Genomic DNA, 16,234 nt, shown 5'->3' with positions numbered 1-16,234 from the left:
GAAGCCAGTGTCCCTGGCACTGCAGCCTGCAGTGAACCCAGTGCCCACGGGACTGCAGACTCCAGTGAATACAGTGCCCGTGGCACTGCAGCCTGGAGTGAACCCAGTGCCTGTGGTACTGCACCCTCCAGTGAACCCAGTGCCCCAGCACTGCAGCCTCCAGTGAACCTAGTGCCCGTGGCATTGCAGCCTGCAGTGAACTCACGGCTCGCGGCACTGAAGCCTCCAGAGAGCCCAGTAGCCGCGTCACTGCAGCCTCCAGTGAAGCCAGTGCCCGACGCACTGCTTCCTCCAGAGACCCCAGTGCCTGCAGCATGGCAGCTTCCAGTTATATCAGTGACCAGTTCACTGCAGCCAGCAATGAATCCAGTGCCCGCGGCACTGCACCCTCCAGTGAACCCAGTTCCCACTGCACTAAAGCCTCCAGTGAACCCACTGCCACGGCACTGCAGCTTCCACTGAAGGCAGTGCCCGCTGCACTGCGCCCTCCAGTGAATGCAGTGCCTGCAGCACTTCACCCTCCAGTGAACCCATTGCCCACAGCACTGCAGCCTCCAGTGAACAAAATGCCCATGGCAATGCATCCTGCAATGAACCCAGTTCATGGGGCATTACAGACTGTAGTACACCTAGTGCCCGCGGCACTGCAGCCTCCAGTGAACGCAGGGCCCGTGGCACTACAGCCTCCAGTGAACCCAGTGCCTGTGGCACTTCAGCCTCCAGTGAATCCAGTGCCCGCCGCGCTGCACCCTCCAGTGAACCCCGTGCCCGCGGCACTGCAGCCTGCAGTGAACCCATTGCACGTGACACTGCAGCCTGCAATGAACCCAGGGCCCGAGGTATAGCAGCCTGCAGTGAACCCAGTGCTCTCCGCACTGTAGCCACCAGTGAACCCAGAGTCCGCGGCACTACACCCTCTACTGAACACAGTGCTCGCGGCACTGCACCCTCCAGTGAAAAAAGGGCCCGTGGCACTGCAGCCGCCAGTGATGCCAGTCCTGAGTGCACTGCACCCTCCAGTTAAGGCAGTGACCGCAGCACTGCACTATCCAGTGAACCCAGTTCCCGCCATACTTCAGCCTGCAGTGAACCCAGTCCCCACGGCACTGCATCCTGCAGTGAACCAAGTGCCTGCGGCACTACATCCTCCAGTGAACCCAGTGAAGGCAGCACAGCAGTTTGCAGTGAACCCTGTGCTCGTGGCATGCAGCCTGCAGTGAACCCCGTGCCCACAACACTGCAGCATGCAGTGAACCCAGTGCACACAGCATTGCAGCCTCCAGTGAACCCAGTGCCCGAGACACTGCACCCTTCAGTGAACCCAGTTTCTGTGACACTGCACCCTCCAGTGAAGACAGTGCCCGTGGCACTGCAACCTCCAGTTAACCCAGTGCCCGCAGCACTGCAACCTCCAGTGAACACAGTGTCTGTGACACTGCACCCTCCGGTGAAGACAGTGCCCCTGGCACTGCAACCTCCAGTTAACCCAGTGCCCATGGCACTGCAACCTCCAGTGAGCCCAGTGCCTGCAGCACTGCAGCCTCCAGTTATCCCAGGGACTGGTGCGCGGCAGTCTGCAGTGAACCTAGTGCCCTCGGCAATGCACCCTCCAGTGACCCAGTTCCCACTGCACTGCAGCCTCCAGGGAACCCGGTGCCCGCGGCACTGCAGCCTCCAGTGAACCAAAGGCCCATGGCACTCCACTTCCAGTGAAGGCATTGCCAGCTGCACTGCACGCTCCAGTGAACGCAATGCCCGGGCCACTTCACCCTCCAGTGAACCCAGGGCCCTCCGCACTGCAGCCTCCAATGAACCCAGTCGAATCGGCACTGCAGCCTCCAGTTGACCCAGTTCCCACGGCACTGCAGCATGCAATGTACGCAGTACCCACAGCACTGCAGCCTCAAGTGAACCCACAGCCCACGGCACTGCACCCGCCAGTGAACCCAGTGCTCGTTCAGTGCAGCCTCCCCTGAACCCAGTGCCCGCGGCACTGTAGCCTCCAGTGAACACAGATCCCGCCGCACTGCAAGCCTGCAGTGAACCCACTGCACGCGGTACTGCTGCCTCCAGTTAACCCAGTGCCCGTGGCACTGTCACCTCCAGTGAACCCATTGTCTGTGGCACTGCGCTTCCAGTGAACCCAGTGCCATCAGCACTGCAGCCTCCAGTAAAACCACTGCCCACCGCACTGCACCACCCAGTGAACCCAGTGCCCGCGGCACTGCACCCTCCATTGAACCCAGTTCCCACCGCACTGCATCCTCCAATGAAACCATGGTCCACAGCACTGCAGCCTCCAGTGACCACTGCCCACTGCACTGCAGCTTCCAGTGAATCCAGTGCATGCGGCATTGAAGCCTGCAGTGAAACTAGTGCCCATGGCATAGCATCCTGCAGTGAAGACAGTGCCAGCAGCATTGCAGCCTCCGTTGAACCCAGTGCCCGCGGCACTGCAACCACACGTGAACCCAGTGCCCTCGGCACTGCAACCTCCAGTGAACCCAGTTCCTGCGACCCTGCAACCTCCAGTGAACCCAGTGTCTGCAACACTGCAGCCTCCAGTGAAGCCAGTGCCCGTGGCACTGCAACCTCAAGTGAACCTAGTGCCTGCAGCACTGCAGCCTCCAGTTATCCCAGTGACCGATGCACTGCAGCTTGCAGTGAATCCAGTGCCCGCGGCAGTGCAACCTCCAGTGAACCCAGTTCCCACTGCACTGCAGCCTCCAGGGAACCCAGTGTCCACGGCGCTGAAGCCTCCTGTGAACCCACTGCCAGCGGCACTGCAGCTTCCACTGAAGGCAGTGCCAGCTGCACTGCACCCTCCAGTGAACGCATTGCCCATGGCAATTCACTCTCCAGGGAACCAGGCGACTTCAGCACTGCGGCCTGCAGTGATGCCACTGCCCGCAGCACTGCAGCCTCCTGTGAACACAGTGCATACAGCCCTGCAGCCTGCCATGAACCCAATGTCCACAGCACGGCAGCATGCAGTGAAGCCAGTGCACGCGGCACTGCAGCCTCCAGTGAACACAGTGCCCGCGGCACTGCAAACTCCAGTGAACACAGTGCTTGTGGCACTGCAAACTCCAGTGAACCCAGTGACCGCGGCACTGCAACCTCCAGTGAACCCAGTGTCTGTGACACTGCACCCTCCAATGAACACAGTGTCTGTGGCACTTCACCCTCCAGTGAACCTAGTGCCCACAGTATTGTAGCCTCCATTGATCCCAGTGGACATGGTACTGTAGCCTCGGTACTGTTCACAGTACCCACGGCACTGCAGCCTGCAGTGTAGCCAGTGCCTGTGGCACTGCAGCCTCCAGTGAAGCCAGTGCCTGCAGCACAGCAGCCTCCAGTTATCCCAGTGACCGATGCGCTGCAGCCTGCAGTGAACCCAGTGCCCGCAGAACTGCACCCTCCAGTGAACCCAGTTCCCACTGCACTGCAGCCTCCAGTGAACCCAGTCCCTCAGCACTGCAGCCTCCCATGAACACACTGCCCGCGGCAATGCATCATCCAATGAACCCCATGCATGAGGCACTGCAGCCTGCAGTGAACCCAGTGCCCAGCACACTGCAAACTGCATTGAACCCAGTGCCCATGGCACAGCACCCTCCAGTGAACAAAGTGCCCGAGGCACTGCAGCCTGCAGTGAACCCACTACCCGCGGCACTGCAGCCTCAAGGGAACCCAGTTCCCACTGCACTGCAGCCTCCAGTGAACCCACTGCCTGCAGCACTGCAGCTTCCGGTGAAGGCACTGCCCACTGCACTGCACCCTCCAGTGAACGCAGTGCCTGCGGCACTTCACCCTCCAGTGAACCAAGTGCCCTAAGCACTGCAGGCTCCAGTGAGCCCAGTTCCTTGGCACTGCAGCCTCCAGTGAAGACAGTGCTCGACGCATTGCATCCTCCAGTGACCCCAGTACTGGCAGCATTGCCGCTTCCAGTTATCTCAGTGACCGGGTCACTGCAGCCTGCAGTGAACCCAGTGCCCAAATCATTGCAGCCTCCAGTGAACAAATTGCCCACGGCAGTTCATCCTGCAGTGAACCCAGAGCCGGTGGCAATGCACACTCCAGTGAACCCAGTTCCCGCGGCACTGCACCCTCCTGTGAACCCAGTGCCCGTGGCACTGCAGCCTCAAGTGAACCCAGTGTCCGTGGCACTGCAGCCTCCAGTGAAGTCAGTGCCCAACGCACTGCTTCCTCCAGTGACCCCAGTGCCAGCAGCTCTGCAGCTTCCAGTTATCTCAGTGACCGGTGCACTGCAGCCTGCAGTGAACCCAGTGCCCATGGCACTGCACCCTCCAGTGAACCCAGTTCCCACTGCACTGCATCCTCCAGTGAACCCAGTTCCCCTGGCACTGAAGCATTCAGTGAAGACAGTGCCCACAGCATTGCAGCGTCCAGTGAACAAAGTCCCCTCGGCAATGCATCCTGCAGTGAACCCAGACCCCCGGCACTGCACACTCCAGTAAACCCAATGCCCGCGGCACTGCACCCTCCAGTGAACCCAGTACCCGTGGCACTGCAGCCTGATGTGAACCCACTGCCCGCGGAACTTCAGCCTCCAGTGAACCCACTGCCCACGACACTGCACTCTCCAGGGAACCAAGTGCCCGTGGCACTGCACCCTCCAGTGAACCCCGTGCCCGCAGCACTGCAGTCTGCAGTGAACCCAGTGCCCGCGACACTGCAGCCTCAAGTGAACCCAGTGTCCGCGGCACTGCAACCTCCAGTGAAGACAGTGCCCGATGCACTGCTTCCTCCAGTGGCCCCAGTACCTGCAGCATGGCAGCTTACAGTTATCTCAGTGACCGGTTCACTGCAGCCAGCAATGAATCCAGTGCCTGTGGCACTGCACCCTCCAGTGAACCCAGTTCCCACTGCACTGCCGCCTCCAGTGAACACACTGCCCGCAGCACTGCACCCTCCAGTGAACCCATTGCCCGCGGCACTGCACAATGCAGTGAACCAATTTCCCGCTTCTATGCAGCCTCCAGTGAACCCAGTGCCCACAGTACTGCAGCCTCCTGTGAACCCAGTGCCCGCGGCTCTGCAGCCTCCAGTGAACCCTGACCCTGCGGCTCGGCATCCTCCAGTGAACCCAGTGCCCGCGGCACTGCAGCCTCCAGTGAAGCCAGTCCTGAGTAAACTGCACCCTCAAGTTAACGCAGTGACCACAGCACTGCACCATCCAGTGAACCCAGATCCCACCACACTGCAGCCTGCAGTGAACCCAGTCCCCACGGCACAGCAGCCTCAGGTGAACCCAGTGCACTCATCACTGCATCCTGTAATGAACCCAGTGCCCAAGGCACTGCAGCCTGCAGTGAACCCAGGGCCCGCGGTAATGCAGCCTCAACTGAACCCAGTGTCCACGGCACTGAAGCCTCCAGTGAACCCAGTGCCCAACGCACTGCATCCTCCAGTGCCCCCAGTGCCCGCAGCACAGCCGCTTCCAGTTATCTCAGTGACCGGTGCACTGCAGCCTGCGGTGAACCCAATGCCCGCCGCACTGCACCCTCCAGTGAACCCAGGTCCCACTGCACCTCACCCTCCAGTGAACCCACTGCCCGCAGCACTGTACCTTCCAGTGAACCCAGTGCCCGTGGCACTGCACCATGCAGTGAACCCAGTTCCCGCTTCTATGCAGCCACCAGTGAACCCACTGCCCGCGGCACTGCAGCCTCCATTGACCCGCTACCCGCTGCACTGCAGTCTCCAGTGAACCCAGTGCACGAGGCACTGAAGCCTGCAGTGAACACAGTGCCCAAGGCACTGCACCCACAGTGAACCGAGTGTCCATGGCACTGCATCCTCCAGTGAACCAAGTGCTTGCAGCACTGTAGCCTCCAGTTATCCCAGTGACCGATGCGCTGCAGCCTGCAGTGAACCCAGTGCTTGCGGAACTGCACCCTCCAGTGAACCCAGTTCCCACTGCACTGCAGCCTCCAGTGAACCCAGTCCCTCAGCACTGCAGCCTCCCATGAACCCACTGCCCGTGGCAATGCATCGTCCAGTGAACCCCGTGCATGAGGCACTGCAGCCTGCAGTCAACTCAGGGCCCACGGCACTGCAGCCTGCAGTGAACCCAGTGCCTGCCGCATTGGAAACTGCATTGAACCCAGTGCCAATGGCATAGCACCCTCTAGTGAACAAAGTGCCCACGGCACCGCATCCTGCAGTGAACCCAGTGCACGGGGCACTGCATCATGTAATGAACCCAGTCCCCGAGGCACTGCAGCCTGCAGTGAACCCAGTGTCCGCGGCACTGCAGCCTCCAGTGAACCCAGTGCCCGACACACTGCATCCTCCCATGACCCCTGTGCCCGCAGCACGGCAGCTTACAGTTATCTCAGTGACTAGTGCACTGCAGCCTGCAGTGAACCCAGTGCCCGCGGCACTGCACCCTCCAGTGAACCCAGTTCCTACTGCACTGCAGCCTCCAGGGAAAACCGTGTCCGCAGCGCTGAAGCCTCCAGTGAACCCAATGCTGGCAGCACTGCTGCTTCCACTGAAGGCACTGCCTGCTGCACTGCACCCTCCAGTGAACGCATTGCCCGCGGCCTTTCACTCCCCAGTGAACCAGGTGCCCTCAGCACTGCAACCTGCAGTGATCCCACTGCCCTCTGCAATGCAGCCTCCTGTGGACACAGTGCATACAGCCCTGCAGCCTGCCGTGAACCCAGTGCCCACGGCACTGCAGCGTGCAGTGAAGCCAGTGCACGCGGCACTGCAGCCTCCAGTGAAACCAGTGCCCATCGCACTGCAACCTCCAATGAACACAGTGCCCGCGGAACTGCAAACTCCAGTGAACCCAGCGGCCACAGCACTGCAACCTCCAGTGAACCCAGTGGCTGCGACACTGCACCCTCCAATGAACGCAGTGCCTGTGGCAATTCACCCTCCAGTGAATGCAGTGCCCTCAGCACTGCAGCATTCAGTGAACCCACTGCCCGCGGCACTGCAGACTCCATTGATCCCAGGGGATGCGGTACTGCAGCCTCCAGTTATCCCAGTGACCACGGCACTGCACCCTGCGGTGTAGCCTGTGCCCATGGCACTGCAGTCTCCAGTGAACCCAGGACCCGAGGCACTGCAGCCTCCAGTGAACCCAGTGCCTGCAGCACGGAAGCCTCAAGCTATCCCAGTGACCGATGAGCTGCAGCCTGCAGTGAACCCAGTGCCCGCAGAACTGCACCCTCCAGTGAACCCAGTTCCCACTGCACTGCAGCCTCCAGTGAACCCAATGCCTGCAGCACTGTAGCCTCCAGTGAACCCACTGCCCATGGCACTGCATTGTCCAGTGAACCCCGTGCATGAGGCACTGCAGCCTGCAGTCAACCCAGGGCCCACGGCACTGCAGCCTGCAGTGAAGCCAGTGCCCACTGCACTGCAAACTGCATTGAACCCAGTGCCCACGGCACAGCACCCTCCAGTGAACAAAGTGACCGCGGCACTGCATCCTGCAGTGAACACAGTGCACGGGGCACTGCAGCTTCCAGTTATCTCAGTGAACAGTGCACTGCAGCCTGCAGTGAACCCATTGCCCGCGGCACTGCACCCTCCACTGAACCCAGTTCCCACTGCAATGCATCCTCCAGTGAACCCACTGTGCGCGGTACTGCAGCTTCCAGTGAAGGCAGCGACCGCTGCACTGCACCCTCCAGTGAACCCAGTGCCTGCAGCACTACACTATGCAGTGAACCCATTTCCCACTTCTATGCAGCCTCCAGTGAACCCAGTGCCCACAGTACTGCAGTCTCCAGTGCACCCCCTGCCCGTGGCACTGCAGCCCCCAGTGAACCCAGTGCATGCGTCACTGCATCCTGTAATGAACCCAGTCCCCGAGGCGCTGCAACCTGCAGTGAACCCAGTGTCCGCGGCACTGCAGCCTCCAGTGAACCCAGTGCCCGACACACTGCATCCTCCCATGACCCCTGTGCCCGCAGCACGGCAGCTTCCAGTTATCTCAGTGACCGGTGCAGTGCACCCTCCAGTGAACCCAGTGCCCGTGGCACTGCACCCTCCAGTGAACCCAGTTCCCACTGAACTTCACCCTCCAGTGAACCCACTGCCCGCGGCACTGCACCTTCCAGTGAAGGCAGTGCCTGCCACATTGCACCTTCCAGTGAACCCAGTGCCCGCGGCACTGCACCATGCAGTGAACCCAGTTCCCGCTTCTATGCAACCTCCAGTGAACCCAGTGCCCAAAGCACTGCAGCCTGCAGTGAACCCACTGCCCGCGGCACTGCAGCTTCTAGTGAACCCAGTGCACGGGGCACTGCACCCTGAACTGAACCCAGTTCCCACTGCACTGCAGCCTGCAGTGAACCCATTGCTTGCACCCTCTACTTAAACCAGTGTCCACGGCACTACACCCTCCAGTGAACCCATAGCCCGCGGCACTGCAGTCCCCAGTGAACCCAGTTTCCACGGCACTGCAGCCTCCAGTGAAGGCAGTGCCCGCAGCACAGCAGCCTCCAATTATCCAAGTTACCATTGCACTGCAGCCTGCAGTGAACACAATGCCCATGGCACTGCAGCCTCCAGTGCCCCAGTGCCCATGGCACTACAGCCACCAGTACCCCAGTGCCCTTGGCCCATACCCTCCAGTTCTTGAAGCCACTCACCATGCCTCAAGGCACTCCCCGTGCCTGAATGCACTCCCCGTGCCTGTAGGTACTCCCATTGCCTGAATGGCATAGGCCCTCACTGAAGCTGCACCCCTGCTTGAGGGCATTCTCTGTGTCTCCTTGAGTTCCCTGTGCATGATGGGGCATCCCTTGGTGAGAGTCACATGTGCTCCCCTTGCCCGAATGGCACAGAGGCTCCCCATGCCTGAAGACACACCCCACGCCTGAAGAAGCTCCCAGTGCCTGAAGACAAGCCCCATGACTGAAGGCGCGCCCCTTGACTCAAGGGCACAGGCACTCCCTGAAGGCTTGCACCATGCCTGACAGTGCACCCCTTGCCTGAGGGCGCCCCGTGCCTGATGGCGAGCCCAGTGCCCGATGTCTCGCCCTGTGCCTGAAGAGCACAGAGGTTCCCTGTGCCTGAAGTCATGCCCTGCGCATGAAGCTGCTCACTGTACCTGAAGGTGCTCCCAGTTCCTGAAGACAAGCCCCATGGTTGAAGGTGTGCACCGTGCCTGAAAATGTTCCCTGTGCCTGAAGCCGCTCCCTGTTCCTGAAGGCAGCTTCTTGCCTGAAACAGCTCCACCTGCCTGTACTCAAGCCCCTTGCATGAAGGCGAGCCCCGTGCCTGAAGCCTTGCCCCATGCATGAAGCCCCGCCTAGTGCCTGAAGGCACACCCCTTGCCTGAAGACACGCCCCATGCCTGAAGGCTTGTCCCATGCCTGAATGGCACAGGCATGCCCAGTGCTGGAGGGCATGCCCAGCGACTGAAGTCAGTCACCCCCAATGACTGAGTCATGCCCAGTGAACGAAGTCACTCCCAAAGTCACTCGCAGTGACTGAAGTCAAAGGCACTCCCAGTGAAGGAAGTTACTCCCAAAGTCATTCCAAGTGACAGAAGCCTCTCCCGAAGTCACTCCCAGTGACGGAAGTCACTCGCTATGTAACTCCCAGTGAGGGAAGTCTCTCCCGAAGTCACTCCCCGTGACAGAAGTCACTCCCGATGTCACTCCCAGTGATGGAAGTCGCTAGCGGAGTCACTCCCAGTGACGGAAGTCCTTTGCGAATTCACAACCAGTGACAGAAATCCCTCTCGAGGTCCCTCTGCCAGTGACGGAAGTCACTCCCAGGGACTGAAGTCACTCCCAGGGACTGAAGTCAAAGCCACTCCCAGTGGCTGATGTCATAGTTATTCCCAGTGATTGAAGTCAAAGTCACACTCAGTGTCTGAAGTTACTCCTAGTGACTGCAGTCGTCACTCCCAGTGCCTGAAGTCTTCACTGCCAGTGCCTGAAGTCGGCATTCCCAGTGCCTGAAGGAATTGCAGGGGAAGAACAGAGAGAGCGAGACACAGAATTCCAAGCAGCCTCCAGGCTCTGTGGTCTCAGCACAGAAATTCCTGGGGAAGGACAGAGACAGAGGGAGACACAAAATCCCATGCAGCCCCCAGGTGTGTGCTCAAACCAGAGACCTCCAGGGGAAAAACAGAGAGGGAGACACAGAATCCCAAGAAGCCCATCCAGGCTCCAGTGCCAACCGTACTGGGGCACAGGAGGCCCCAGTGACCGTGGCACTGGAGCCTCCAGTGACCCCAGTGACTGCGGCACAGCCGCCTTCAGTGAGCCCAGTGAATGCGGCACTGCAGCCTCCATTGAGCCCAGTGCACACTTCACTGGAGCCTCCAGTGTGCCCAGTGCCTGCAGCACTGCAGCCTTCATGGGACCAGTGCCCATGGCACTGGAGCCTCCAGTGAGCCCAGTGCCCGTGGCACTGGAGCCTCCAGTGAACCCAGTGCCCACAGCACGGCAGCCTCCAGTGAGGCCAATGCACACGGCACTGGAGACTCCAGTGAACCCAGTGCCTACGTCACTACGCCCTCCAGTGAACTCCGTACCCGTGGCACTGCAGCCTCCAGGGAGCGCAGTGCCCACGGCACTGCAGCCTCGAGTGAGCCCAGTGCCCGCAGCATTGCAGCCTATAGTGAGGTCAGTGCCCACGGCACTGCAGCCTATAGTGAGAGCAGTGCCTGCGGCACTGCAGCCTCCAGGTAGCCCAGTGCCTGCGGAACTGCAGCCTCCAGTAACCCAGTGCCTGCAGCACTGGAGCCTCCAGTGAGAATAGTGCCCGCGGCAGTGGAGCCTCCAGTGAGAACAGTGCCCATGGCAGTGGAGCCTCCAGTGAGCCCTTTGCCTTCAGCACTGCAGCCTCAAGTGAGCCCAGTGCCCGAGGCACTGCAGTCTCCAGTTAGCCCAGTGCCCGCGGCATTGCAGCCACCAGTGAGTCCAGTGCTGCGGCACAGCAGCCTCCAGTGAGGCCAGTGCCCTCAGCAGTGCAGCCTCCAGTGGGCCCAGTGCCCACTGCACTGGGGCCTCCAGTGCGCCTAGTGCCTGCGGCACCGCAGCCTGCAGTACCCCAGTGCTCGCGGCACTGGGCCTCCAGGCTCTGTGCTCGTGGCACATTCCCTCCAGTTCCTAAAGCCACTCACCATGCCTGAAGGCCCTCCCAATGCCTGAATGCTCTACCCGTGCCTAAAGGCACTCCCTTTGCCTGAATGGCATAGGCACTCTCTGAGGTGGCACCCATGCCTGAGGGTATTCTCTGTGTCTCCTTGAGTGCCTTTTGCATGATGGGGTGTCCCATGTTGAAAGGCACATGTGTTCCCCTTGCCCGAATTTCACAGGAGCTCCCAGTGCCTGAAGCCACGCCGCATGTCTGAAGAAGCTCCCATTCCCTGAAGGCAAGCCCCATGCCTGAAGGCGCTCCCCTTGACTCAAGGGCACAGGCACTCCCTGAAGGCTTGCACCATGCCTGACAGCGCACCCCTTGCCTGAGGCTGCCCTGTGCCTGATGGCGAGCACAGGGCCTGATGGCTCGCCTTGTGCCTGAAGAGCACAGAGGCTCCCCTTGCCTGAAGTCGCGCCCTGTGCATGAAGCCGCTCACTGTACCTGAAGGTGCTCCCAGTGCCTGAAGACAAGCCCCATGGTTGAAGCTGCGCACCGTGCCTGAAAACGCTCCCTGTGCTGGAAGCCGCTCCCTGTTCCTGAAGGCATGCCTCTTGCCTGAAACAGCTCCAGGTGCCTGTACCCAAGCCCCTTGCCTGAAGACATGCCCCATGCCTGAAGGATTGCCCATGCCTGAATTCTCACCTTGGGCCTGAAGGCTAGCCCCTTGCCTGAAGGGCACAGGCATGCCCAGTCCCCACGGGCATGCCCAGTGACTGAAGCCAGTCACCCCCAATGACTGAAGTCATCCCCAGTGAATGAAGTCACTCCCAAAGCTACTCCCAGTGACTGAAGTCATAGTCACTCCCAGTGAAGGAAGTTACTTCCAACGTCACTCCACGTGACGGAAGTCTTTCCCGAAGTCACTCCCTGTGTCGGAAGTCACTCCCGATGTCACTCCTAGTGACAAAAGTCCCTCGCAATGTCACACCCAGTGATGGAAGTCCCTCTCGAAGTCACTCGCAGTGATGGAAGTCACTCCCGAAGTCACTCCCAGTGACTGAATTCACTCCTGACGTCACTCCCAGTGACTGAAGTCAAAGTCATTCCCAGTGACTGGTGTCATAGTCACTCCCAGTGACTGTAGTCATAGTCAAACTCAGTGTCTGCAGTTACTCTTAGTGACTGCAGTCATCACTCCCAGTGACTGAAGTTGTCACTACCATTGCCTGAAGTCTTCACTGCCAGTGCCTGAAGTCGGTACTCCCAGGTCCTGAAAGAACTTCAAGGGAAGGACAGAGAGAGAGGGAGACACAGAATCCCATGCAGTCTCCAGGCTCTGTGCTCTCACTAGAATGCCTCCCGAGGAAGGACAGAGAGAGAGGGATTCACAGCATCCCATCAGCCTCGATGCTCTGTGTCTCAGTACAGCGCCTCCAGGGGAAGGACAGAGAGAGAGGGAGATAAAGAATACCACGAAACCTCCAGGCACTGTCCTCACAGCACAGAGCCACCATGGGAAGGACAGAAACAGAGGTGGACCCAGAATCCCAAGCAGCCTCAAAAGTTTGTGCTCTCAGCACAGAGCCTCCAGGGAAAGGACAGAGAGAGAGGGAGACAGAGAATCGAAGCAGCCCTTCCAGCATCTGTGCCTGAAGCACAGAGCCTCCAGGTTTAGGATTAGGTTTAGTTTCCAGAAGGCTCCAGGCGCTGAACCCACAACATTGCAGTTTCCCCCCCACCCAGGTCTGACTTGAGGGCACTAGAGAGGGTTTCGGACAGGATTGGTCTTTGACTTCCAAGGTGTCACAACTCTATGGGCCACTGGTCGGATAGGCCTCAGGAATCCCCTCGGGCAGCTGCAGCCGAGCCTGGAAAACAATTGGTGAGCTTCCAGGTTCTATGCTGAGTGAGCATGCACCCTTTCTGGAACCCAGGCATGTGGCATTGTCAGACTTTTGTATTGGGTCCCCATGCGAGAGAGCCTTAACTAGGGTTAGGGTTCGGTCCAGGGACATCGCCATGGCCGAGGTGACTCCAGTCTCATGATCTCCATCGAGGCCTGAAGTGAGGGCCCATGCGTTGGTGCAGGTCAAGTGTAGGGTTAGGATTGGAGATAGGGTTGGGTTTCAGTTAAGGGTCCTGGTTTGGAGTAGGGTTAGGGATAGGGTTAGGTCCCATGAGGCTCCAGGCGCTGAACCCACAGCAGTGCAGTTGTCTCCCCGAAGGGCTGAGTTGAGGGCACAAGGGAGGGTGCTGGTCAGGATTAGTCTTTGGTTTCCAAGGCCACACAACTCTAAGGGTCCCTGGTCGTGGAGGCCTCAGGTATTCTCTCAGGCACCTGCAGCCGGGCCTGGTAAATGACATGGTAAGCTTCCAGGTTCTATGCCGAGTGAGTCTGCATTGCTTCTGCACCCCAGGCGCATGGTTTTGTCCGATTTTTGTATTGAGTCCCTATCGGGAGAGAGCCTTAGCTAGGGTTAGGGTCAGTCCAGGGACATCACCAGGGCCAAAGTGACTCCAATCTCGTGATGTACCTTGAGGGCTGAAGTGAGGGCCCATGCCACAGTTTGGTCAAATGTAGGGTTATGTTTGGATATAGGATTAGGGTTCGTCTGAGGTTTCTGGTTAGGGTTAGGTTTATGGTTTGGGTTAGGTCCCAGGAGGCTCCAGGTGCTGAAACCACAGCAGTGCTGTTGTCTCCATGAAGGGCTGAGTTAAGCATACAAGGGAGGGTGCCACACAGGATTTGGCTTTGGGTACTAATGGCAGACAAGTGTATGGACCACTGGTTGGGTAGGGTTGAAATGTGGGCACATGGGCGGGGTGGGTCTGTTGTAGAATTAGTGTGAGAGATCGTGTTAGGTTTAGGTGTATGGTTAGGGTTATGGTTCTGTTTAGGGTTAAGATTCATTCCCAGGTGTTTCCAGGCCCTGAACCTACAGCAGTGCAGTTGTCTTCCTGGGGGCTGACTGGAGTGAAGAAGGGAGGGTACCTGTCAGCATTAGTCTTTGCATTCCAAGGCCCCACACCTATATCCGCACTCTTCAATAGGCCCCAGGAATCGTCCTGTGCATCTGAAGCCCTGCTTTGGAATGACATGGTGATGTTCCACGTTTCATACAGAATTATTCTGCACCTCTTTTCAACCCATTGTGCCTGCTGCTGTCAGACTGTGGAATTCTGACCCCATATGGAGAAAGCCTTAGCTAGTGTTAAGGTTTTGGCCTGGGAAATCTCCAGTGCTGAAGTCACACCAGTCCTGTGATCTCCATGTATTGATGATGTGAGGGCACATGCATGGTGCGAGTCAGGTGTAGGGTGAGTGTTAAAGATGAGGTGAGGTTTACATTCACGTGTATATGCTGGGTCACCATTAAGATTAGGGGTTGGTCACATGAAGCTCCTGGCGCTATACCCATAGTAGGGCTGTTGTCTCCCCGCAGGGCTGAGTAGAGGGGTCCAAGGAGGGTCCCAGTCAGGCTGAGTTTGGGTGCCAGTGCCACTCCTCGGTTAGACTCAAGAAGTCCCCTGTGGAGCTCCTTCTGGTCTTTGGAAATGACATGGTGATGTTCCAGGTTCCCTGCTGTGTAATCCTCCTCCGCTTCTGGGCCCCATGTCCATCATATCCTCAGACTTAGGAATTGGGTCCCCATTAGGAGAAACCTTTTGCAAAGGTTAAGGTTCGTTCCATGGACGTTGCCAGGGCCGAAGCGACACCAGTGCCGTGATCACCCTGGAGGGCTGAATGAGGGTCCATGCGCGGTTACGGGTCATGTGTAGAGTTAGGTTTAGAGTTGGGTAAGGTTTAGTTTGAGCGGTATGTGAGTGTCACAGTTAAGGTTAGGGTTAGGTCCCAGGAAGCTCCAAGCACTGAAACTCCAGCAGGGTAGTGGTCTCCCCTGAGGATTGAGTGTAAGCCTCATCAAAGTAGGCTGTCCAGGCTTAGTTGTTGTGTGCCAGGGCCAGCCTCGTGTGTGTGCCATCTTCATTTGGGCCTCATCAACCCCCTTGTGCACCTCCATGCGGTCATTGGAAATGTCATGATGATGTTTGATGTTCCATGATGAGTAAGTCTGTACCGCTTTGGGCCATTTGTTTGTGGTGTTCTCAGAGATAGGAATTGCATCCCCATCCAGAGAGATCCTTAACTAGAGTTAATGTTCTGTCCAGGGACTTCACCAGTGCGGATATCACACCATTCCTGTGTGTCGTGTGCATTGGGTTAGGGTTAGGGTTAGGGTTAGGGTTAGGGTTAGGGTTAGGGTTAGGGTTGGTGTTAGGGGTTAGTGTTAGGGGTTAGAGTTAGGTTTATGCATTAGGGTTGGGTTTATGGTTATGGTGAGTGTTTAGTGTTATGGTTAGGGGTTAGGGTTTGGATTTAGAGTTAGATTTAGGCGTTAAGTTTGGGCTTGGTTTAGGCTTAGGTTTAGGGTTATGGTTTGGGTTTGAGAGTTAGGGTTATGGTTAGATGGTAGGGTTAGTGTTAGGTGTTAGCGTTAGTGTTACGGTTTGCGTTATGTTTAGGGTAATGTGAGGTCTAGGTCTAGGACTTGGGTTTCGGTTATGGGTTAGGTAATTTAATTAGGGGTTAGCGTTAGGTTTAGTGTTTGAGTTTTATGTTTAGGGTAGGGTTAGTTTTAGGTTTTATAATTTTAGGTCTAGTGGGTAGAGTTAGAACATTAGCGTTAGGGTTTTAGGGTTAGAGTTATAGGGTTAGGGTTAGAGGGTTAGGGTCAAGGTTAGGGTTAGGTCGGGTTATGTTTACTTTCGCCGTTATTTAGGATTAGGGTTGGGTTTAAGCATAAGGATAGGGGCAGGGTTTAGTATTAGGGTTATGGTTAGGGTTAGCTCTTAGGTTTAGGTGTGGGATTTGGGTTAGTGTTAGGGTTAGGGCTTGGACAAGAAATAGGTCATGCTTGCACTCCCACTTGGAGAGGAAGAATGTTCATGCGTGGACACCGCCCTCCCTCTGGGAGGGATTGCGTTCATTTTATCATCCCTGTATTTCTGCACTGGAGGTTGTTTTTGCTCACACCATTCCAGCTTGCCTCTGGAGTGGTTCACACCGTCACCCTGCCTTCTCTCGGATATGGTAGGATTTCAGGTACTGCCCATCCGTTTTCGGTGCATGGGGTGCATAGTTTTA

General features: G+C 57.9%; 1 protein-coding gene across 1 annotated transcript; it reads left to right on the top strand.

The window, feature by feature from the left end:
• The first annotated feature begins 3,510 nt into the window (after nucleotides 1-3,510).
• Nucleotides 3,511-5,734, top strand: LOC124525473 (proline-rich extensin-like protein EPR1). The gene is made up of 3 exons (XM_047097852.1): nucleotides 3,511-3,753; nucleotides 4,011-4,186; nucleotides 4,348-5,734. The coding sequence occupies exons 1-3, from the start codon at nucleotides 3,511-3,513 to the stop codon at nucleotides 5,732-5,734; spliced, it is 1,806 nt and encodes a 601-aa protein (XP_046953808.1).
• Nucleotides 5,735-16,234: the final 10,500 nt, after the last annotated feature.

The sequence above is a fragment of the Lynx rufus genome, unplaced genomic scaffold (assembly GCF_022079265.1).
Source record: "Lynx rufus isolate CCGP_SWC_20201006 ecotype Redwood Valley unplaced genomic scaffold, mLynRuf1.p SCAF_43, whole genome shotgun sequence".
In the NCBI taxonomy this organism is placed as follows: Eukaryota; Metazoa; Chordata; class Mammalia; order Carnivora; family Felidae; genus Lynx; species Lynx rufus.
This window is presented reverse-complemented; position numbering and strand designations above follow the sequence as displayed.